This window comes from Trachemys scripta, chromosome 10 (genome assembly GCF_013100865.1).
Source record: "Trachemys scripta elegans isolate TJP31775 chromosome 10, CAS_Tse_1.0, whole genome shotgun sequence".
Classification (NCBI taxonomy): Eukaryota; Metazoa; Chordata; order Testudines; family Emydidae; genus Trachemys; species Trachemys scripta.
In genome coordinates, this window is record NC_048307.1 from 21773020 (window position 1) to 21796267 (window position 23248).

The 23248-nt window shown below is 43.6% G+C and overlaps 1 protein-coding gene and 1 long non-coding RNA gene across 6 annotated transcripts in view; one reads left to right on the forward strand and one right to left on the reverse strand.

The window, feature by feature from the left end:
* The window catches only part of MRTFB (myocardin related transcription factor B), a 177510-nt gene extending 174820 nt beyond the window's left edge, over positions 1–2690 (forward strand). For 4 of the 5 annotated variants that reach the window (XM_034782919.1, XM_034782918.1, XM_034782920.1 and 1 more), the window contains one exon: positions 471–2690. In XM_034782919.1, coding sequence (XP_034638810.1) covers positions 471–1006 — 536 coding nt within the window. In that variant the 3' untranslated portion in view covers positions 1007–2690. The remainder of the gene's footprint in view (positions 1–470) is intronic. The other variant, XM_034782921.1, reaches the window with a different exon arrangement.
* The window catches only part of LOC117883550, a 48684-nt gene that overhangs the window by 7269 nt on the left and 18167 nt on the right, over positions 1–23248 (reverse strand). The gene's annotated exons all lie outside the window — the stretch shown is intronic.

Below are 23248 nucleotides of genomic sequence, written 5' to 3' on the forward strand. Positions count from 1 at the left end.
CTAGTATTTCAGATCTTCAATTTAGAAAGACCATGGACATCATGTCAGTTCTCCTCAGATGGATATAATATTTCTGACTTGCTGAAATATTACTGAAAAGATGTGGAGATCACTTTAAAAGAGATTGTGTCTCCTTATTAGAATTATTTGCAGTGTTGTTATTGCCATGTTGGTCCCAGGATATTAGACAGATGTAGTGGATTAGGCAGTATCTTTTATTGGACCAACTCCTGAAGAAGTGTTCTGTGTAAGCTCAAAAGCTTGTCTTTTTCATCAACAGAAGTTGATCCAATAAGAGATATTATCTCACCCACCTTGTCTCATTATTAAAATGATAAACAACTTCACATGCTTAGTTTATATTTACAGTTTGTACCTCAAGAAAGTATTTAGTAGTTGAATATTTGAAGATGCCTAATCTTTGTATGCCCTTTATTTTCATGGATTTATTTTAACTTTCTTTTATACAGAGATTTCCCTCCCTATAAAAGAGGAACCATCTCCCATTTCCAAAATGAGACCAGTTACAGCCAATATCACCACAATGCCAGTGAACACAGTGGTATCTCGCCCACCACCACAAGTCCAAATGGCACCGCCTATGTCTTTAGAACCAACAAACAGTTTGTCTCTAAGTTTGGAGAACCAACTTGAAGCTCTCTTGGATGGAACTTTACCTTCAGGTAATGAAATTCCTCAACTAACAAGCAGTCGCGAGGACAGAGAATCATTTTCTCTGATTGAAGATCTTCAGAATGATCTGCTTAATCACTCCAGCATGCTTGATCATGCTCATTCACCCATGGAAACAGCTGACCAACAATTCACTGCTAATAGTTCCTGTTTATCTCTTGACCTTCCTGACACAAATTTAGACAATATGGAGTGGTTAGACATTACCATGCCCAATTCCTCATCGGGGCTTACTCCTCTGAGCTCTACTGCTCCAAGTATGTTTTCCACTGACTTTCTAGATCCACAAGACCTACAGCTGCACTGGGATTAAGCTATAGAGGTGCAGCAGATGCAAATTTGACTTTATCTGTTTACAGTATATGTCCTTTATGACACAATTCTGGTTGCAATTAAGGTAAATTACCACAGAATGATTGGGAAGGAGAAATGCTTGATGCTAATTCTGCATTTATGTTGAAGTATACAAGTAAGTTTCTTTACCCTTCTATCAATAATGCAGATCAGAGCCATCTGGGAATTATACTTCACAGGTCAAGAGAGAATGTTTGTAGTTATTGATGAAAAGTACCACCCAGAAGAAAGCAGGAAAAAAAAGTGTATATAGGAAATAGCATTGAGATATCTTCATAATGCTCAAACGAACTGCAAAACGTGTGGTCATTTGATTAGACTTTAAACAGAAGAAAAATAGTGCAATCAGATTTCAACCTACTGTACCAATAAAGAGTAAACATTGTTTGAGGGAAGGTAAGATATCACTGCACTTGATTGTTCCTGTGGACAGCCTGAGCCAAGATCAAGAGGCATTGTAAGGGCAAAGGCAACTAAAAGCACTGGCTGGTTCAGTGAAATTTCACTTGTCTAGAGTCTTTAAATTTGTTCAAGTTGTATTTGTATTTTATTTTATTTTCTGTGACTTTTAGAAAACTCCTCTTACTCTATTTCAATTTTAAATCCTGAGGGAAGAACTTAACTGCAGCCAAAGGGACATTTTAAATGTAATTGCACACAATCCACTGTAGCAAGGCCAGGTATATTGAGAACACTGAATTTTCTATAGCAACACTTTGGATTTATTAGATATGTGTATATCAGACAGTTATTTGTATACTTTTTACCTTTGTGACTTGTACAGCTTATTTTTGTGGAGGCAGAGTAGCAGTGGTCACCAAACCCATAGACTATAGTATTCTAAGAATATTTAATATCCAAGTTTACTTCCATTGTTTCAGAGACTATTTGCTAGAGACATTCATCTAGCCAAATATCTCAAAGAATCATTTCAGGATATTAAAATGTTTACAGGACAATACAAGAGGAGTTCCATATAATTGTTGTAGGCCCTGATCTTGCAAACATTTATGGACATGAATAAGACATGTTGACCTCAATTAAAATTTTTGTAGGATCAAGGTCAGAATTCATAGGATGTACTGACAAGATAGGCAACTTTCATCTCTTAAGATACCAACATACCAACTCCCTAACCCCTGAACATCTTAGGTAAAAGTTGTTTAAGAGCAATGAAAAAGTAGAAAAGCTTCAAGATGTAAAATTCAACACTATTAAGGATTAATCCTTCAAAAAATAGAATAGATGATTGTCGCAAAAAACAGTACTTAGTTGTGGGCATGCTGGATTGGTGGTGATGGGCATGCAGTAACAAATGACAACTCCCTAATTTGCTCCTTGTAGAATTTCTAACTTTTTAGAAACTAACATGAAAATACTTTGAAAAACAAACCAGAATGCAAATAGGAATGAAATATTCTAGAACTCTATTTTATTTCTCATACAATAACTTTAACAGTATTGCTGTAACTAATACATACATATTCCCACAAAATTAAGATTAGAAATAAAGTAATTTCTGGATTGAAAATGGGTCTCAGCTCAGAAACAGGTTTCAGAGTAGCAGCCGTGTTTGTCTGTATCCGCAAAAAGAACAGGAGTACTTGTGGCACCTTAGAGACTAACAAATTTATTTGAGCATAAGCTTTCGTGGGCTACAGCCCACTTCATCGGATGGAACATATAGTAAGGAGATATATATACTATACACATACAGATAACATGAAAAGGTGGGAGTTGCCCTACTGACTCTAAAGAGGCTAATTAATTAAGATGAGCAATTATCAGCAGGAGAAAAAAAACAACGTTTGTAGTGATAATCAAGATGGCCCATTTCAGATAGTTTGACAAGAAAGTGTGAGGATACTTAATTGTTTTTTCAGTTTCAAAAATAACATTTAGCAAGTGTTTAGTGCACAATGTGGTATGAAAGCTTATGCCATTTTGCAGAGGTAAACTGATATCAAAGAAATGCTGGAAACAAACTAAAAGTGGCTGCTGTTAACTGTACAGTAACCATTTTAATAAGCATACCAAAATGAACTTCTAGATTATAATAGTCCAAATTCTTATAACTTCCTAAATTACCAATCATGAAGTGTAAGCCATTAGTTCTGCTTGGGCAGAGTTCAGTTGACTAAGTATAAACATAGAAATTCAGACTAATGGATTACTTTGCAGACTTGGGGACTAAATTAGCCTCTGTACTTTTTGGGATAGATCAGATCAACATTTTAAAATTAATTTCATATAAAGCTATGTAAATATTTGCAAACACTTCATAAAAGGCCACACTTATGAAGATGCCAATTCATACATGTAGTTTGGTTTTAAACATAAACATTCTAAGAAAATGTCTGTGATAGTAACAGACAAAGAAATTCAAAGTTAAGGGATAGGATGCTATCCTTATTCCTCACTGTTGTGCCTAGATACTGCCAGGAGTAGTTGTGCATACAATACTTGGGTACAATGTTACATATGGACTGTCTGCCTTAAGTTTTAATTGTCTTGGCTTTGGTATTATATACACTGTTACTTATGTGTAGTATTTTGCTTTTAATATTGATGACTAGAGTAGGGTTCTTCAGACAATAAATACCCTGACCTTTACCCATTCCACTTGGCGACACTCTCTTGGGGGCTGATCCTATGAGGTGCTAAGTGCCTCCTCTGAGCTCCTGATTGTTCTCAGATTTTACTGAAACAAAGAGAGTTAAAGGCACTCAGCACCTTGGAGGAATAGATGCTTGGTCTGGTAGCTAGACCTGTGTATGAAATGTATATTGTTCTATGCTACTATGTTAGTATATTATGTATGATATTGAACGAAAAATGTGCAGTGTGAAATGTGACAACAGACCAAAGATGGTAGTAACAAAATGGCCCCTTTTGTCTTTGCTTTCTGTTTAAATGATGAAGGTGATTTTAACTAAAATCAGTTTTCTAGTTGAGGAAAAAAAAATTTTTTTTTGATGTGCATGTAAATATAGCTTCATACTGGCAATATTGTATAGTAGATTGCTATACAAATACCCTTTTTGGCAATGTAGAATGTTAACAAACCCATAGGAATCTGTGTGCAGAAAAAAAATCCCATATATCTAAAATGTGCTGATACCAGTACAGAATTGCTTTCTACTTATATTGTCTCAATTCACGTAAAACTAAGGGATTATTATACTGTCCTTGAAATAGAAATGTGATTTTGTATAATTCAGAATACTTGTATTGTAAAACCTTACACACACACACACACACATAGATATATGTATGTTTGCTTTAGAGTGTATATTGTGAAATGTGCTACAATATTTGCCATATTCATACATACATGGCATTGTGGAAAAATTTTCTTGTGCATGTTTTAAATGATCATTTTTGTAATATAAAAAAGACAAATCTTTAACAATGACTGTACAGACTTGTGACTGCTACCACTACAGTGGTATTTCTCATTGTGAGAACAGTTGCACTCATTGTATGAACAGTTGCACTTGCAAAAGAATGCACTGATAACAAATTCACCAAGCTAGCGAAAGTAAACTAACAAAACATGGTTCCTGTGAACTGCGCTGTTAGTGGACAGTAACGTTACAATTAAGGATACCATTTTTATCACTAAATTTACCACAGAAACAGTGTTTCTTCTGCACTTCTAGTGCCCTTCAATATTTAGCGAGGCATATAAGTTTACAAGATACGCTTACATGCCATTTTTCTTGAACACTAAACAGTTAATTATCTCTGTCATAAATGTAAAAGACTTTTGAAGGGCAGAATTTATGGCAATTGTTCTCTGTGCAACTTTAGGACCCAATTCTGAAACCTGAACTTGCAACAGTGAGGGTTTTCAGAATCAGGTTTTTAAAGAGCTAAGTGCCACAGAATTTAGGAAGAACTTCCTACTCCTATGCTGAAATCTTTTTTTAAACAGTTATTAAAATATAGTTAGTTCACCGAGGTAACCTTAAGGTAGGTAAGCAGGTATATAAAATAAGCAACATATGGATGTTTTCTATTGGTATTTGCCTATCTGCCAATATACAAAACACATTTGTATGGCTGAAAATTGTAACAGATAGGCAACATAATTGATAACCCAGCACAAGCTGTCCAACTGCTCTAGAGGTCATAAAAGACGACCCACTGTAATCACAGAATACTTTAACTGGAAGGGCCTTGTAAAGCTGACTAATGCACAATCATTTATTTGGATTGCATCCTAATTTTTTTTTTAAACTGGAAAATAAATATTAGAACATAGTGCCACAGAATTCTGAATAAAGAACCCTTAAATGTTGAAACACTTTACTGTTGTAGAACTGTTAAATTTTTAAATCTGTTTTTCTATCACCTTTCTTGTCAATCGAATAAACATAGCTGTAAAGAGACTAAGTGGAATGTGAAAAAAATGTTCATAGGAGATACACTGCAACTAGAGAACATGCATAAGAGGCTCATTATCTGAGCTCTCAAATCTAATTAACCTGTATATTTAAAGCAACAGTCCCCTTTTACATCAACTTATTAAATGTAAAAGGAAATTGGAAGCAAGCACTGAAGTTCATGCTTCAGTGCAGTTCCACATTAGAAAAGGAGAGACATTGTTACTGCATTCTGCAATGTCTGAGATTGAATGCAAGGAATTTTCTTATCCAGTGTGTAAACGTAGCTTTAGAAATCTTGCAGTCATCATGGTAACTGTTTGAGGGCTACATTTCAGCAAAGAATAGTACCAAGTACACCTTTGTACTACAGTATAACAACTGTTATTTTTTTGGTAAGAATACTGCTTAGATAATCAAAAGGAGATACACAGCCTCAAATAAAATAATAGGAACCAAAGCATTGTCATTTATATCGCCAAAGGAGGCATTTTGTATTTTAAAGGAAAAAAGTCAGTCCCAAAAAGTATTATCCACTTACTTAGTTATACTTTTTAAAAATTAAGGATGTAGATATTTCTGAAGTTGTTTTTGATGTTAACAGCACAAATTTGTTGTTTTGTTTGAGAAATTGTATTAAGTAATATCTGGTTTCTTTCTTCATTGTTGCTTGCAGTAGAAATAATGCTTAGCGTGATAGGTGTTTCTCTTCTTATTTTCATAGTCACAATTATGTCTTAGCATCTCACTTTATGAAAAAAGAAGAAAGATACTAATCTGTAGAGCTCTCTTCATTTAAGCACTAGTTTATTAAATAAAAATTATGGCAATCAGGATGTCCATTTATGTATTGCCTTTCTATAAGAAACCATGATGCCTTTGTATTTGCTGTTTGCACCCCTGAGATAAATTCCATATCTTTGAATGCCATATGTTTTGCACATTGTACTGTATATATGTAATGCATACTGTATTTTTATATGTGTAGTACATTTAACAAATATTTTGTACATAGTGGCAACATTGTAGCTACTGAGGAAATGTTTGACATCAGCATTTTTGCTATGTGTCTCAAATAAAAAAAGATAAACTGTGTATGTTTGTTGTTCATGCCTGACAAATACTATCATTTCAGATAGTAATCAGCAAAAGCAACCAAAAACATGCCATCAGAAATATTCTTAACTCCTGACCCCCGGCTACAGTAACACCTGGGTAACCACAGCCCCAAAAAGGAGTGAGAATAAAAATATCTAGCTACAAATACCCTACAAATGTTTTTTAAAACTTAACAGCATAACAAACTGAAGCTTTAAAATTTAGCTTCCTTGGGGAAAAAACACAACAGAGATATTTGTAAAGGAGTACAGGAGTACTTGTGGCACCTTAGAGACTAACAAATTTATTAGAGCATAAGCTTTCGTGGACTACAGCCCACTTCTTCGGATGCATATAGAATTTGTTAGTCTCTAAGGTGCCACAAGTACTCCTGTTCTTCTTTTTGCGGATACAGACTAACACGGCTGTTACTCTGAAACTTGTAAAGGAGTGAATACCAGACCAGCTGCATGTTCCATTCTAGAAATTTAGCAGAAGATCCATACTGTACATAGTATATTTTATATCTAGAACTATAGAAAATTATCTTCCCAGCACCCAGACACCATGATTTTAGGCAAGAAAATGAAAATCAACTAGAACTTTCCTTTGAAGACCAGAAAAAATTTAGATGTCAAATACCAGAGAATCTTAGAATCTCAGGGTTGGAAGGGACCTCAGGAGGTCATCTAGTCCAACCCCATGCTCAAAGCAGGACCAATTCCCAAATCATCCCAGACAGGGCTTTGTCAAGCCTGACCTTAAAAGCCTCTAAGGAAGAAGATTCCACCACCTCCCTAGGGTAACCCATTCCAGTGCTTCACCACCCTCCTAATGAAAAAGTTTTTCCTAATATCCAACCTAAACCTCCCCCACTGCAACTTGAGATCATTACTTCTTGTTCTATCATCTGGTACCGCTGAGAACAGTCTAGATCCATCCTCTTCGGAACCCCCTTGCAGGTAGTTGAAAGCAGCTATCAAATTCCCCCCTCATTCTTCTCTTCTGCAGACTAAACAATCCCAGTTCCCTCAGCCCAGTGTGGGACCCAAAACTGGACACAGTACTCCAGGTGAGGCCTCACCAATGTCGAATAGAGAGGAATGATCACGTCCCTCGGTCTGCTGGCAGTGCCCCTACTTATACAGCCCAAAATGCTGTTAGCCTTCTTGGCAACAAGGGGGCACACTGTTGACTCATATCCAGCTTCTTGTCCATTGTAACCCTTAGGTCCTTTTCTGCAGAACTGCTTCCTAGCCATTCGGTCCCTAGTCTGTAACAGTGAATGGGATTCTTCCATCCTAAGTGCAGGACTCTGCACTTGTCCTTGTTGAACATCATCAGGTTTCTTTTGGCCCAATCCTCCATGTGTGGAAGCAAACTTTTGCCACTTAGCAAGAAAATGGACAATGGCTTTTGGAGATGATTAGCAGGGTCATATTGCAGTGGAGCATAAATTCACCAAAATCAGTTTTACTCCACACTCACAATCATCAACTGAGGAACAAGAAAAAAATGTGTTTCTTAATTACCAGGGCTAAATAGCAAATTCTTATAACTACTGGCATTATAAATACTGTATAGTCATCCCTTCTATAAACTGTAAACAGAAAACCACAAACCTGACAAGTTCACTTAACGTTTGGGGAATCAGGTGTGAGAGTAATGTTATTTCCATTACTTTAAAATGCAAATGAACATTTCTGTGCAACTCTTTGGAAATTCCACTGCTGTGGATCACTAATCCTACTGTTCACAAATAATTTTTGTTATTGAGAAAACTGGTATCAAATACCCTCCAGTTTATGCTGTTAATGTCAAATGGTTTAAAATTCACAAAGTGTAGTGCTTTCCTAGAACAGTAAGAACCCCTGCATAGCTGCTGAGTATTTATCTGTTTCAAATGGAATAGAAAAGAGTCATGTTCCATAAACACAGGAAATATTTCTTCAAGACTAACAATCATTCAGCTATACACATAGCTTCTGTTTACACACACAAGGTAACACAGGGGCGGGCAAACTTTTTGGCCTGAGCGCCGCATCGGGTTTCGTAAATTGTATGGAGGGCCAGTTAGGGGAGGGGGTCGTGGCCCGCCCCCTGCCCCATCCAACTGCCCCGCCTTCCTGACTGCCCCCCCGGGACCCCTGCCCCCATTCAACCCCGTTTCCCCTCCGACCACCATCCGCACCCCCGCCCCCTGACCACCACCCTGAACTCCCCTGCCCTCTATCCAAACCCCCCCCCCCAGCTCCCTGCCCCCTTACCGCATTGCCTGGAGCATCAATGGCTGGCAGCGCTACAGCCGCGCTGCCTGCCGCTGCCACCATGCAGCACAGAGCACCGGGTCAGGCTGGGCTCTGCAGCTGCGCTGCCCCAGGAGCTCACAGCACCGCTGCCCAGAGCATTGCGCCGGCGGCAGAGCAAGCGAGCTGAGGCTGCAGGGGAGGGGGGATAGCTGGGGGATAGCCTCCCGGGCCAGGAACTCGGGGGCTGGGCAGGACGGTCCCGCGAGCCGGATGTGGCCCACGGGCCGTAGTTTGCCCACCCCTGAGGTAACATGCTACATGCAGTATTTATTAACAATCATCAAACTATAAAATTTAAACCATAGTTCCAGGAAGGTTTGAAGCATAGTTCAAAGGTTGACCATCTTATATAAAATGTAGGTATATGAGACTCAAGTCATATTCTTTGATACTATTCTTGAGCATGATAGAGTTCCCCATTTAAAGCACACCAAATCTCTTTCCTCTCTCCTGTTTAAAAAAAAAAGATTTGAAACACTGATGTTCTACAAAGCCTACCAGCCAACAATCAAATCTACATTCAACATTCATCATTGTCTATATATCTTTTCAATGGGAAGCTCATCAAGGCAGAGACCTTATTTTTGTAAATTTTGCAAACTAAAGGACGGTGCTGTTATTTTTTTCATAATGCATGGCATCCCAATACATGCCTTAAAGTGACAGTCTATATTTGAGGTCATATATTCCGTTCAGCCCACACACAAGTAAATTACAAAGTCCTTAAAAAACCAAAGAAGAAAAATTAAAAACCAAAGCTAAGTAAGCAATGATCAACCCTATTTTAACAAATCAGTATCAGATGTAAAAAATAAAACATTTTAGGAAATACTGCTTCAAGTGGTTGTAATTAATTTTAAAAGCGAAGATACTCTGGAAGTACTCATTTTTACTTGGCCACCCAGATAACAACTAGCTGGCATGAAAGCAACTGAACAGTCAAGCTCTGGCAGTATTTTAAAGCCAAATAAGCAATTAGGTAATTCCATGCATAGAGATAATCTCTGTTCTTTGAACAAGCCAAAAATAAAATTTTAAATAAATGAATCATCCGCAGTCCCTGACACAGAATGCAAGAACGTCAAGTCATACAAAGCTAACACTGCATGACTAAGTAGAAATGTTTAAGGCGACAACTGAACAGACTTTAATCCAAACTTACCTATGCTAAGAAAGAAAAGCTAGCAAAACCGAGGAAGCTGAATTAAAGCACAGAGAAAACTGCAGTACACTACAATATGTACTGATTGTTTTTGACAGCAAGAGAGAATGAGTGAGGCTGGATGCTGTTTTGGATTATTCATGCAGGTGACAGAAGAAAATGTCTATCTGACTTGGGTTTTCCGAAAAAGCCCTATCACTGTAGTAACAAAGTACCATGTACTGTGATAGAAGGCCAGTTAGAGTTAAACCATGTCTACTGGCCAAGAACTGAGATGTTTTAGACTCCTCACTGGCCCCTCCCTTTGGCTGTGTCATCACTACATGCAACAAGGCTGGAAGGATGCACTTGACACTCATAACAAAATAGCCACCAAATATGGGTTGAATTTTTTTTAAATGGGATTTTTCAATGACAATCACATCATTTTGGAAAAAAGATAAATAGATCAATTATTTGAAGAAAGTGTCTACTGGGTTTGGAGGAATTTGACACCCAATAGATTCCCCTCAATATCTACAAAATAGCCTCCCTGGTGTTGACACCAGGGGGTGCTACTACCCCTAAAGAAGTGGGCTGTAGTCCACGAAAGCTTATGCTCTAATAAATTTGTTAGTCTCTACAATACACAGAAGTTTCTTGAGAAGGAATTACACAAGCGGTAAAGGGTTATATGAAGCATATAACTCCTATGTTAGACATTAAGAGCTATACATTCCTCTTAACGAGTCTCTCTTTCACAAACAGGCCCCGTGATAGCCTCACACAGTTCCTGCTTGGGAAACAGAGAAGGTGGTTACCAATTTAATAGATGGCTTCTTCTCTCCTGGTCTGTTCTTCTCAGCCCTCTGGTCTGTCTCGGATTCACCCAAGGCAAGGCCTTGGTTGCCTTGAGACCCCTCTGGTTCACAGTCCTACTTGAGCCCACGGAGTAGTTTTGGCTACTCTGTCAAGCAGCATTGCTTCTTCAAGCGTCAATTAAGGAATCCCAACCACAGTAATTTACTTTGCTTGATTCTTATACTCTTTCCTCTCAAAGGAGTCACATGTCTTAAAAGCATACCCAGTGGGTGTGAGGTTACTAATTTTTACCTAATTAGTGTTTTAGAAGGAGCTTGGGGGGTGGTACCAAACGAAGATCACCCCACATTTACTCACGCATTATTAATTCACTCTGGCTCTCTGTGTGACGTCCTTGCAGTAAGGTCATTATAACCAAGTCGACCTGTGCTCCATGCTGGAACTTTATACGTGTGATACTTACTTTTGCATGGGCTCATATTTGCCAACCAATAGGTTCAATATCGATCGTACATGCAGATTTTGCCAGTTCTTTATCAAATTTGCTTCTGCTTAAAGGGAACCTGCCCTCAGGATTCTCTGTAGCCATTCAGCCACATTTAAGTCATGTCAAGTTATGCTCACACCATTCATTCAGTATGGCCACACCAATTTGGCACCATCCCAACACCTGAGCACCAATTAAAGTTCAAAGTCCATTAAATTTTGTTCTAGGATGAGGATGATCAGAGTTGCATATGCTGTAATAAAACAGTCCAACAGTTCTCAAATTGTTGGGACCCCAAAGTGGGTCATGACCCCGTTTTAATGGGGTCACCAGGGCTGGAATTAGACTTGGTAAGGGCTGGGGCTGAACCCGAAGCCCTGAGCCCCACTGCCCAAAGCTGAAGGGCTTCAGTCCTGGGCGGCAGGACTCAGTTTATAGGCCCCCTGCCTGGGGCTGAAGCCCTTGGGTTTCGACTTTGCACCCCCTGCCCCCTGTGCACTTGGGGCAATGGGGTTTGGGCAGGCTCAGGCTTTGGTCCCCCCTCCTGGGATCATGTAGTAACTTTTGTTCTCAGAAGAGAGTCACAGTGCAATGAAGTTTCAGAGCCCCTGAAATAATCTGACAGTATTTGAACCCAAACGTAAAAACTCCTTTGATCTTATGTATTACTACAGTAATGATGCTTTTAATTAGTTAGGATAGTCTTTCTAGTGCAACAGTCTGTGTGTGGAAGAGAGGTATCGCCTATGGTGGAGAAATTAATACAATGTATCATTGCTCTTTATCATTTCCTATAGACCTACGCTAAAAAATTTCAGCTGTTAATTTAAAAACCAACATGGCGTAGTACTTAAAGAAATAAAGGCTATTAACTTTAAATCTCAAGTCTTTTAACCTCTCCAAGCTCATCATCAGAAGCAAACTCCTCACAGACCAAGACACAAATTCAAAGCAGCACTGGATCCTACCAGAACAACAGAAAACCTTCAGACATATTTATACTTCCCCACATCACACCTTTCAAGATCCATGGATGCTACACATGCCTATCACAACATGTGGTGTACCTCATCCCGTGCATCGAAGGTCCCAAAACAACTATGTGGATGAAAACAATCACACACAAATAATTAATGACAAAAATACCCTATCATCCACATGCAATCACTTTTCACAAAGCAATCGCTCCGTATCTGACCTCTCATTCTTTGTCCTCAATGAACACCTACACAACACCTTCAGAAGACAAGTCTGGGGACTTAAATTCATAACTCTACTGGACACTAAAAACTATGGATTTAGGGTATGTCTATACTTAAAACGCTGCAGCTGCACCACTGTAGCACTTCAGTGTAGACTCACTAAAGTATTGGAAAGGGTTCTCCCATCACTGTAAAAAGCAACAGAGGGTCCTGTGGCACCTTTAAGACTAACAGAAGTATTGGGAGCATAAACTTTCGTGGGTAAGAACCTCACTTCTTCAGATGCAAGTAATGGAAATTTCCAGAGGCAGGTATAAATCAGTATGGAGATAACGAGGTTAGTTCAATCAGGGAGGGTGAGGTGCTCTGCTAGCAGTTGAGATGTGAACACCAAGGGAAGAGAAACTGCTTCTGTAGTTGGATAGCCATTCACAGTCTTTGTTTAATCCTGATCTGATGGTGTCAAATTTGCAAATGAACTGGAGCTCAGCAGTTTCTCTTTGGCATCTGGTACTGAAGTTTTTTTGCTGTAAGATGGCTACCTTTACATCTGCTATTGTGTGGCCAGGGAGGTTGAAGTGTTCTCCTATAGGTTTTTGTTTATTGTCATTCCTGATATCTGACTTGTGTCCATTGATCCTCTTGCGTAGTGACTGTCCAGTTTGGCCAATGTACATAGCAGAGGGGCATTGCTGGCACATGATGGCATATATAACATTGGTGGACATGCAGGTGAATGAGCCGGTGATGTTGTAGCTGATCTGGTTAGGTCCTGTGATGGTGTTGCTGGTGTGGATATGTGGGCAGAGTTGGCATCGAGGTTTGTTGCATGGGTTGATTCCTGAGTTAGAGTTGTTATGGTGCGGTGTGTGGTTTCTGGTGAGAATATGCTTAAGCTTGGCGGGTTGTCTGTGGGCGAGGACTGGCCTGCCTCCCAAGGTCTGTGAAAGTGAGGGATCATTGTCCAGGATGGGTTGTAGATCACTGATGATGCGTTGGAGAGGTTTAAGCTGAGGACTGTAGGTGATGGCCAGTGGAGTTCTGTTGGTTTCTTTTTTGGGCCTGTCTTGTAGCAGGTGGTTTCTGGGTACACGTCTGGCTCTGTTGATTTGTTTCTTTATTTCCTTGTGTGGGTATCGTAGTTTTGAAAATGCTTGGTGAAGATCTTGTAGGTGTTGGTCTCTGTCTGAGGGGTTGGAGCAGATGCGGTTGTACCTCAGCGCTTGGCTGTAGACGATAGATCATGTGGTGTGTCCGGGGTGGAAGCTGGAGGCAAGAAGGTAGGCGTAGCGGTCGGTGGGTTTTCGGTATAGGGTGGTGTTAACGTGGCCATGGCTTATTTGTACTGTGGTGTCTAGGAAGCGGACCTCCCGTGTAGATTGGTCCAGGCTGAGGTTGATGGTGGGGTGGAAGCTGTTGAAATCATGGTGGAATTCTTCCAGGGTCTCCTTCCCATGGGTCCAGATGATGATGTCATCAATGTAGCGTAGGTACGTAACCATCACTGTAGTTAATCCACCATCCCAAGAGGTAGTAGCTAGGTCAGCGGAAGAATTCTTCCACTGATCTAGCACTGTCTGCACTGGAGGTTAGGTTGACATAGCTACATCTCTCCAGGTGTGGATTTTTCACACCGCTGAGATACGCAGCTATGAGGACCTATGTTCCCAGTGCAGACCTGTCCTTAACAGAGAGATTGTTTTATAGCCCAATACAACTTATAACACACAGCTGCCTTCTAACATTCCATTCCCTTATGACCGCAGAAGTGTTAATTGCCCACTTCATTTTAAGTGATCTCCTACAACATGTGTGAACCACTTAACCGTCTGTCCCACCTTGTATTTAGCTTGGACACTCTAGTTTCCTTCTCCAGATGAAAAGCTCTGTGAAGTTCGAAAGCTTGTAAGAAGTTGGTCCAATATGATATTATTTTACCCACTATGTGTCTCTCATATCCTGGAACCAACATGGCTATAACAATAATGCAAATTTTAAATCCTAACCTTTTTAGAGATTAATTTATAGATCTTTAAGCACATTTTCTATACTGCATCTTAGGTATAATGCTTTTATTTAGGAGCTGCAGGGCCAATATCCTCATGAATTTCTTCACTTACTCTATTTCCTCAGTTAATTGACATTTGAGAGGTTTTATTAACCGTCAAGAGATTATTCTATATCCTAATAGCGGGAGGTCACTTTAATGGGACTAGGAATCAGGGCTGTTACCCATTCTACAATTGTGCAGTGCTTTAATTGGGCATTCATAGCTGATATTCTGATACTCAATTCACCATTTAGGCACATCAATGCCCATCTCCTGTGCTTCTGCACCAACGTGAGCATCCAAATGCAGGACATGGACATCACATTTAGGGTACCATGCTTGAAAAATGTGTTGTCATCAAAGGAGAGAAATAAAAGAGCCATTTCCAGCTGGCTCATCCCTATAATTTAACTCTAAAGCAACAAGTACTGCATTATATTATATCTAAACCAATTGTGTTACACGTCACAAGCAATAGATTCAATGCCACAAGATCTTAAGTGCCTCTTAAACTTTGTCATTGACTACAGTGGGATATGAAGGACATTCAACACTTTGCAAGACAGGGCCTCATATATGTTCTGTCATATATTTGTGATACAATTATATAAAGTTAACCCACATGTCCATTCCATCGTAGGTGACTCCCAAGCAGTAACACCGAAAGCGGAGTAGGAGTTCATGGATGTGTCAATTGAAATACAGCTCTGCCAAATCCAGCATCATCCCTGGCCTACTGGGTGATGGTGTAATGCGTCGTGAACGTGTGTACTAACGACCACGTGTGGCCCTACAGATGTCCTGGATGGGACATGCGCTAGGAAGGCCATGAGGACACTTGTGCCTTTATTATGGGTGGTGGCTAGATCTGCGCCAACTCATAACAGGTCCAGATACTCAAAGTGATCCCGTTAGAGATCCTCTGTAGGCCTTCCATCCTGTCTGTGGTTGCAATAAAGAGTTGGGTCGACTTGCAGGAGGCCTTGGTGCACTCCAGGTAGAATGCTAGGGCGTGCCGGACATCCAAGGTGTGCAACCTCTCCTGCGCAGTTGAGTGTGCCTTTGGACAGAGAACTGGGAGAAAGATATCCTGGTTAACATGGAAGGGAGACACCACCTTAGGCAGAAACGCCGGGTGAGGTTGCAGCTGGACCTTGTCCTTGTAGAAAACTGTATAAGGGGGCTCCAAGGTGAGGGCTTTAATCTCAGAGACCCGTCTCACCGAGGTAATGGCTACAAGGAAAGCTACTTTACATGACAGGTGTGAAATGGAGCAGGAGGCCAGGGGCTCAAACACAGGCCTCGAGAGGATGAGATTCAGGTCCCAGACCTGTGGGAAGAGCCACTCTAATCCTTTCAGGAATCAGATGGACATGTCATGTGAGAACACCAATTTGCCCTGGATCTGCTGGTGCCAAGCCAATATGGATGGTGCACCTGGATGGAGGAAAGCGTGAGGCCTTTCTCCTTAAGGTGGAGCAGGTAATCGAGGATGGACTGCACAGACGACCATGTCGGGGAGATGCCATGCTCCTCCGCCCAGCAGGAGAACCGCTTCCACTTTGTAAGTTGCTCTGGTGAGGGTTTTCTGCTTTTCAAGAGAACCTGCTGTACCTGGCTGGAGTAGGCCCTTTCTCCCAGGTTCAGCCACTCAGCAACCAAGCCGTCAGGTGGAGGAAGGGAGGGAAGGTTCGGGTGTAAGAGTCATCCAGGGTCTTGCGAGAGGAGATCCAGACGGTTGGGCAGCAGCCATGGGGGAGCCCCGGCCAGGGCCATGAGCATGCCAAACCACTACTGGCGAGGCCATGCCAATCATGATGACTCTCGCCTTGTCCCTTTTGACCTTTGCTAGGATCCTGCTGACCAATGGAATTGGTGGGAATGCATATATCAGATCCCTTTCCCATGACAGAAGAAAGGCATTGGAGAGAGAGTTCCTGCCTAGGCCCTGGAGAGAGAATTGCTGGCACTTCCTGTTCTGTCTGGTGGCGAACACGTCCACTTGGGGATCTCCCCACCTTTGGAAGTGTACCTGGATGACCTCCAGGTGTAGGGACCACTCGTGGGGAAAGAAGAAGGATCTGCTGAGGTGATCCACCAGCGCATTCTGGACGCCGGGGAGGTGCGACACCTCGAGATGGATGTTGTGCTGGATGCAAAGGTCCCATAAATGGAGCACTTCCTGACAGAGAGCTGACGAACAGGTTTCCTCTTGCCTCTTGATGTAGAACATCAAGGCCATGTTGCCCATGAGTGTCCATACACTTCGATCAGAAAGGTGCAGCAGGAAGACTCCGCAGGCTAGGCGAACTGCCCTGAGTTCCCTGACGTTTATGTGCAACATCAGCTCCTCTGGAGACCACGCTCCTTGAGTCCGCAATGTACCACGATGCGCTACCCAGCTGAGATCGGAGGCATCTGATATCAGATACACTGTGGGTCGTGGACTCTTGAATGGAACTCCTTCCAGGACCGCCCTCGTATCAATCCACCACTGCAGGGAAGTGAGTACCTTCGGTGGAATCGTATCAACCTGGTCCAGATGGTCTCTGGATTGGGTGTAGACTATTATCAGCCACTGTTTGCGGGGGTCGCAGTCTGAGCCTCACATGGTGGACTACATAAGTACACGCTGCCATATGGCCCAACCTGGGGCAGACCTGGGCTGTGTTGAGGAGATATGCAGAGACGCTGACAATGAGACTCACCATTGTCTTGAACCCGTCCTCGGACAGAAATTCTCTGGCACAGGTGGAGTCGAGGACCGCTCCAATGAATGCTACCCTTTGTACCGGGACAAATGTTGAATTCTCCTCGTTTATCAACAGGCCCAGGGCACGGCATGTGACCTGCAGCATTGAGACATCACGCTGGACTTCATACCTGGAGCAGCCCTTGATGAGCCAGTTGTCGAGGTACAGGTAAACCTGGATACTCCAATGCCTGAGGTAAGCCGCCACCACTGCCATGCATTTGGTAAACACTCTTGGGGTTGTACCCAGACTGAACAGGAGCACCACGAATTGGTAGTGAGTGGGACCCACCCTGAAGCGCAGGAATTGCCTGTGTCCTTGGAATATCGATACATGGAAGTGCACATCTTTCAAATCAAGGGCAGCGTACCAGTCTCATGGATCCAGTCTCATGTCATGTGAGAGGGATCCAGGGAGGGAATGATGGAGGCCAGGGAGACCATGCAGAACTTCAACTTCTTGAGAGATTCGTTGAGGTCTCACAGGTCTAGGATGGGTCTCAGACCCCGTTTGACTTTGGGGATTAGAAAATACCAGGAGTAAAACCCCTAGTCCCTGTACTCTTGAGGGACTTCCTCCACAGCCCCCACTTGCAGAAGGCCCTTTACCTCCTGCGTGAGCAGGTTCTCGTGAGAAGGATCCCTGAAGAGGAACAGGGAAGGAGGGTAGGAGAGAAAGAAACTGGAGGGTATAAACCTGCGCCATGGTATCGAGGACCCAACAGTCTGAAGTTATAGCGGCCCAAGTGGGGAGGAAAGGAGACAGGCAGTTGGAGAAATGCAGGGAAGCAGGATCCAGAATACAGGCTGATAGGTTACCCTCGGGCGCACCCTCAAAATGCCCACTTGCCACCCTGTTGGTGGCAGGTGGAGCTTGACTGGTCAGAGGATGCTGGTGGGTGACCCTGCCGGCATCTGTAGCCCCTGCCCTTTTAACAGGCAGGTTCCTATCTGGGTTGGCTCCCAGAGCCCTGGAGCTGTTGCGTCTTGATGCACTTTCTGGCTGGGCCGTAGAGGCCCAGGGTTCTTAGCGTCACCCAGGAGTCCTTTAGCCCGTGTAATTTCATGTCTGTTTGTTCAGCAAACAGAGCCTGGCTATCAAACGGAAATCAGAGCCTGGCTATCAATCAATTGTTGGACCTCTGTCAACAGACTCGCCGAGTGCAGCCAGGACGCCCTCCTCATTGAGATGGCCAAGGCCATAATTCAGGCTGCCAAGTCCACCACATCTAAGGCCGCCTGGTGGGCCACTCTACCACCTTTCCCCCCTCGAGGATCACACAGAACTCTTTTTTGGGGTCCTCAGGCATCAAATCCTCGAATTTGGCCATGGACTGCCACATATTAAAGTCGTAGCAGCCATGCAGGGCCTGGGGGTTGGCCACTCGCAGCTGGAGGCTCAAGGACGAATAAATCTTTCTTCCAAACAAATTGAGCCGTTGAGTCTTTGTTTTTAAGGGGTCGCTCCTGGTTGGCCCCATCTTTCCCATTCATTAACGGCCGAGACCACCAGGGATCTTGGGCCAGAGTGCATGTAAAGATATTCAAAACCTTTAGCAGGCATATAATACTTGCATTCTGTCCTTTTGGAGATAGGGGGCAGCGACGAGGGCATATGCCACAAGGACTTTGTGATCTTTGCAACCCCCTCATGCAAGGGCAATGCCACCCTGGCTGGGGCCATCAAGGTGGGGACATCAAATAGGGAATCCGAGGGTTCCTCCAGCTCCTCAGGATGAAGACCCAAGTTCGAGGCAACCGTCTTTAGTAGCTCCTGATGGGCCTTAGCATCATCCTGTGGAACTGGATGAGGGAGCCCTGTAATCGCCTCATAAGGCAAGCATGAAGAGGCACAGAGGTTCTTCTTAGAGAGATGTCCCTGTGGGTGCTCCACTCCAGGTGTTGGTGCGTCCCTGCGCCTTTGCTCGGAGATTTTTGTAGCAGTACTCGTATCGGCCACGCATGCGCAGAACCTGCCCCCCGCTCTGAGTGTACCTTAATAGTACGCATGTGCGGCAGGTCTCCTCAGTTCCTTCTCTACCGTCCCCGGAGCTCAGCAGACTTGTTAAGAAATTATTTCCTCTGGTTACAATTGCCCTTCTAGTTAGTTTGTTGCTAGTTCGTTGTTAGTTATAGTTAGTTACCATTTCTATCTCTTTAAAAAAAAAAAAATTCGTTCCTGTCAGCCGCAGCCACTTCGGACATGCCTGGCTCCACGGGCTTTAAGCGCTGCTCTACCTGCAAGGAACCTATCCCTCTATCAGATGGACACTCACAATGTATAAAATGTTTGGGGGAGACCCACATCCCCCAAAGATGTGCCCACTGCCATAAACTTAGCTCCAGGGCACAGAAGGACAGGGAGCTTAGACTGAAACTGCTCCTCCTTCAGAAATCCCTAGGGTCAGCTTCAGACCCAGGTGCTGATTCCGGCTCCGTTGCCTGCCACAGCCCCCCCTCCCCACCTCAAAGAAGCACAAAAAAACTGAAAAAAAGGGCAACTTTTGTCACCAGAGAAAGCCAGGCGACATAAGATTTCTCCAGGCAGGTCTACAGCTTCCCTGCCTGTGCTCCCCCGCTTGAGCACATTTGACGAGCCGGGCTCCTCCGGCACCACGCGAAACCCGTCTGAGGCTGCGGCGGCGACGCGAAGCTCCGGTGCTGAGGCTTCAGGCTTCCAGCTGCCTGCCTCTCTTATGGCACCGTTCGGCACCGCAACATTCCACAACCTGCCTGACCCCCTGCAGGCTGATATTGCTCTCCCAGCACCGGCCACGACACTGACACCTGCTGGGCTGATTGGCAGTGAGCCCAGGCTCAAAACACCGGTGCAGAGGAATTTTTCCTCACAGCAACTTCCTCCTGCACAGCCTTCACCTCATACAGGAGCCTCAGCACAGCAATTTACTCAGGCAAGAGATCTGTTTGTGTCACCCATCCTGCAGTCACCCCTGCTGAATGACTGCTTCTCTCCAATGGCTGAGTCAGGGTCTGAACAGCCTTCCTCCAGTGAGGAGGAAGCTGGACCACAGGGGGATTTTTCACCGTATCAAGACTCCCATCCCCAGACCCCAGTCAACAGAGGTCATAGAAAAATTACCACATCCTATTCTCGGGATCCTGCCCCCTGGGGAGTGCCCACCCACCATCTGGCAATATTGGGCCCCAAGGGCATCGTACCCTCGAGAACACACGCGCTATTCCACCTCAACCAGGCACAACACCTGCCTAGCACCACCACCTGACGAACCTGCCAATGACACAAGACCCCAGGCAGCACTGTCATACTTGCAGGATCAATCAAATCCTGCTCCTATTCCAGTAGAGCCGGAGGCAATGCCTGAAGAAGCCTTACTTCCCCCTCCTCCAACATCGTCGGATGATTTCTCAAAATTCCAAAGCCTTTTTAAAAGAGTTGCGAGTGACTTGAGAATTAACTTGGAGGAAGTCCCTGAACAACAGCATGAGTTAACGGACATCCTACAGCCCTCTTCTTCCTCTAGGATTGCATTACCAATCAATGTCACCCTTTTAGAACCTGCTAATTCCATCTGGCAGACTCCAGCTACAAGCCTTCCTACCTGTAAAAAAGCTGACCCCAAGTACTTCATCCCTTCTAAGGACTCTGAATTCCTTTTTACCCATCCAGCGCCAAACTCGTTGGTAGTAGACACAGCGAACCAAAGGACCAAACAACAGTATTCCCACTCCACTCTGACCAACAAGGAACGTAAACGTCGTTCGTAAAGTGATGTATCCTCAATGCTACTATTTCGTATTGCTAATTATACCGCAGTTCTTGCAAAATATGACCACAGAAACTATAATAAATTCATGGACTTTATTGATGACATTCCAGAACAGAAGAAACAACAATTCACAGCTCTGGTGTCCGAGGGTCAAATCATATCACGTACCGCTCTTCAAGCGGCCCTCGATGTAGCCAATACTGCAGCAAGATCGACCGCCACAGCAATGGTCACGTGCCGAGGTTCATGGTTCTTCTCCTCTTTCTTTCCTCGAGAGGTCCAGAGTACCATTGAAGATCTTCCCTTTGACGGTGACAAACTCTTTGCTTCCACCACGAACGACGTACTTCATTCAATGAAGGACTCAAGGGCAACCCTCCGGTCCTTAGGAATCCAATCCCCTACGACCAGAAGGCGAAAATATAGATATCAACCTTATCACCATCCATGCTACCCCGCATATACACAACACTTCCATAGATCAAAGGAACAACAACAGCAGCAGCAATGCCAGAGACTGAGATTCCAGCGTCGTCGTCCCAATAATAAGCAGATTTGAAGCCTTGGTCGAGGGTTTAGAAAACAATGTTCCCACTTCAGCAAGTACACCTATTTTTGGACACCGCCTTCGACCATTTTCCCATCAATGGCAGAACATTACCACTGACAAGTGGGTTATAGAGGTTGTTACAATTGGCTACTCCTTCCCCTTCCTCTCCTTGCCTGCCTCCCACCCACCCACCCTCCCCGTCCCTCTTTAGGGACAACTGCTCCTCCGAGAAGTGCAACATCTCCTTCAACTGGAAGCAATAGAAATTGTGCCCGAACGACACAAAGGGAAGGGTTTTTACTCCCATTATTTCTTAACAGAAAAGAAAACTGGGGGATGGCAACTGATCCTCGACCTTAGGCGGCTCAACAAATTTGTCAAAAAGCAAAAGTTCAAGATGGTTACTCTCACCACCATAATCCCAGCACTGGAGCAGGGCGATTGGTTTTCAGTCCTCGACCTACAGGATGCCTATTTTCATGTGACTATACACTCGGCCCACAGACGCTTCCTTCGTTTTACCCTTGGCTCAACACATTTTCAATACAGGGTTCTACCCTTTGGACTGTCCACGGCCCCTGTGTTTTTTCCAAGCTCCTAGCCATAGTCACTGCCTTCCTCACGAAACAAGGGGTCATAATATTTCCTTACCTCGACGATTGCCTCCTCAAAGCCTCAACATTCAACGAAGCTCTCCGATTCACGCGGCTTACCATCGATTGTTTCCTATCTCTAGGCCTACAAATAAACAAAAACAAATCCACATTACACCCCACCCAGCACCTGGAGTTCATAGGAGCAGACCTCGACTCCCGGACGGGGTTGGCATCTCTCCCACCCGACCGCTTCAATTCCATAAGCCTACTGGCCACAAAACTTCGCAACAGTCCCCAGGTCACTCTCCAAGACTGTCTACAACTACTAGGTCACATGACCTCGTGCACTTTCGTGGTCCAAAATGCACGACTCTACATGAGGTGCTTCCAAGCGTGGTTGGGCACGGTTTACAGACCGAATGTGAACTCTCTAAACAAGCCTCTCTCCATACCGTCCAGAGTCAAAGATTCTCTACTGTGGTGGACAGTTCAACCTCTGTTCTGGAGTCCCCTTTCTCCAGGAGGCTCCATCCCTCACACTGACTACCAATGCATCCCTGACAGGATGGGGTGCACACATGTCTCACCACACAGTCCAGGGGCTATGGTCTTCAACCGAAACCTCCCTGCACATAAATGTCCTAGAACTTCGAGCCATACGCAATGCATGCCATCACTTCCTCCCACTAATCAGGAGTCAACATGTACGCATAATGACAGACAACATTGCCTGCATGTTCTATGTAAACAGGTAGGGAGGAGCTCGCTTCCAGTCGCTTTGCACAGAGGCTATGAAGCTCTGGAATTGGTGCCTTGCAAACAACATCCGGATATCAGCTGCCTATCTTCCCGGAGTGATGAACACCACAGCGGACGAACAAAGCAGACACTTTCCCTGGGATCATGAATGGGAGATAGACGAGAGAACCATTCACAACATATTCCGTATTTGGGGTCACCCAACCATAGATCTTTTTGCAACTGCGAAAAACACGAAATGTCCCAACTTTTGCTCCAGAGCGGGACTGGGCAAACATTCCCTGGGAGACGCATTCAT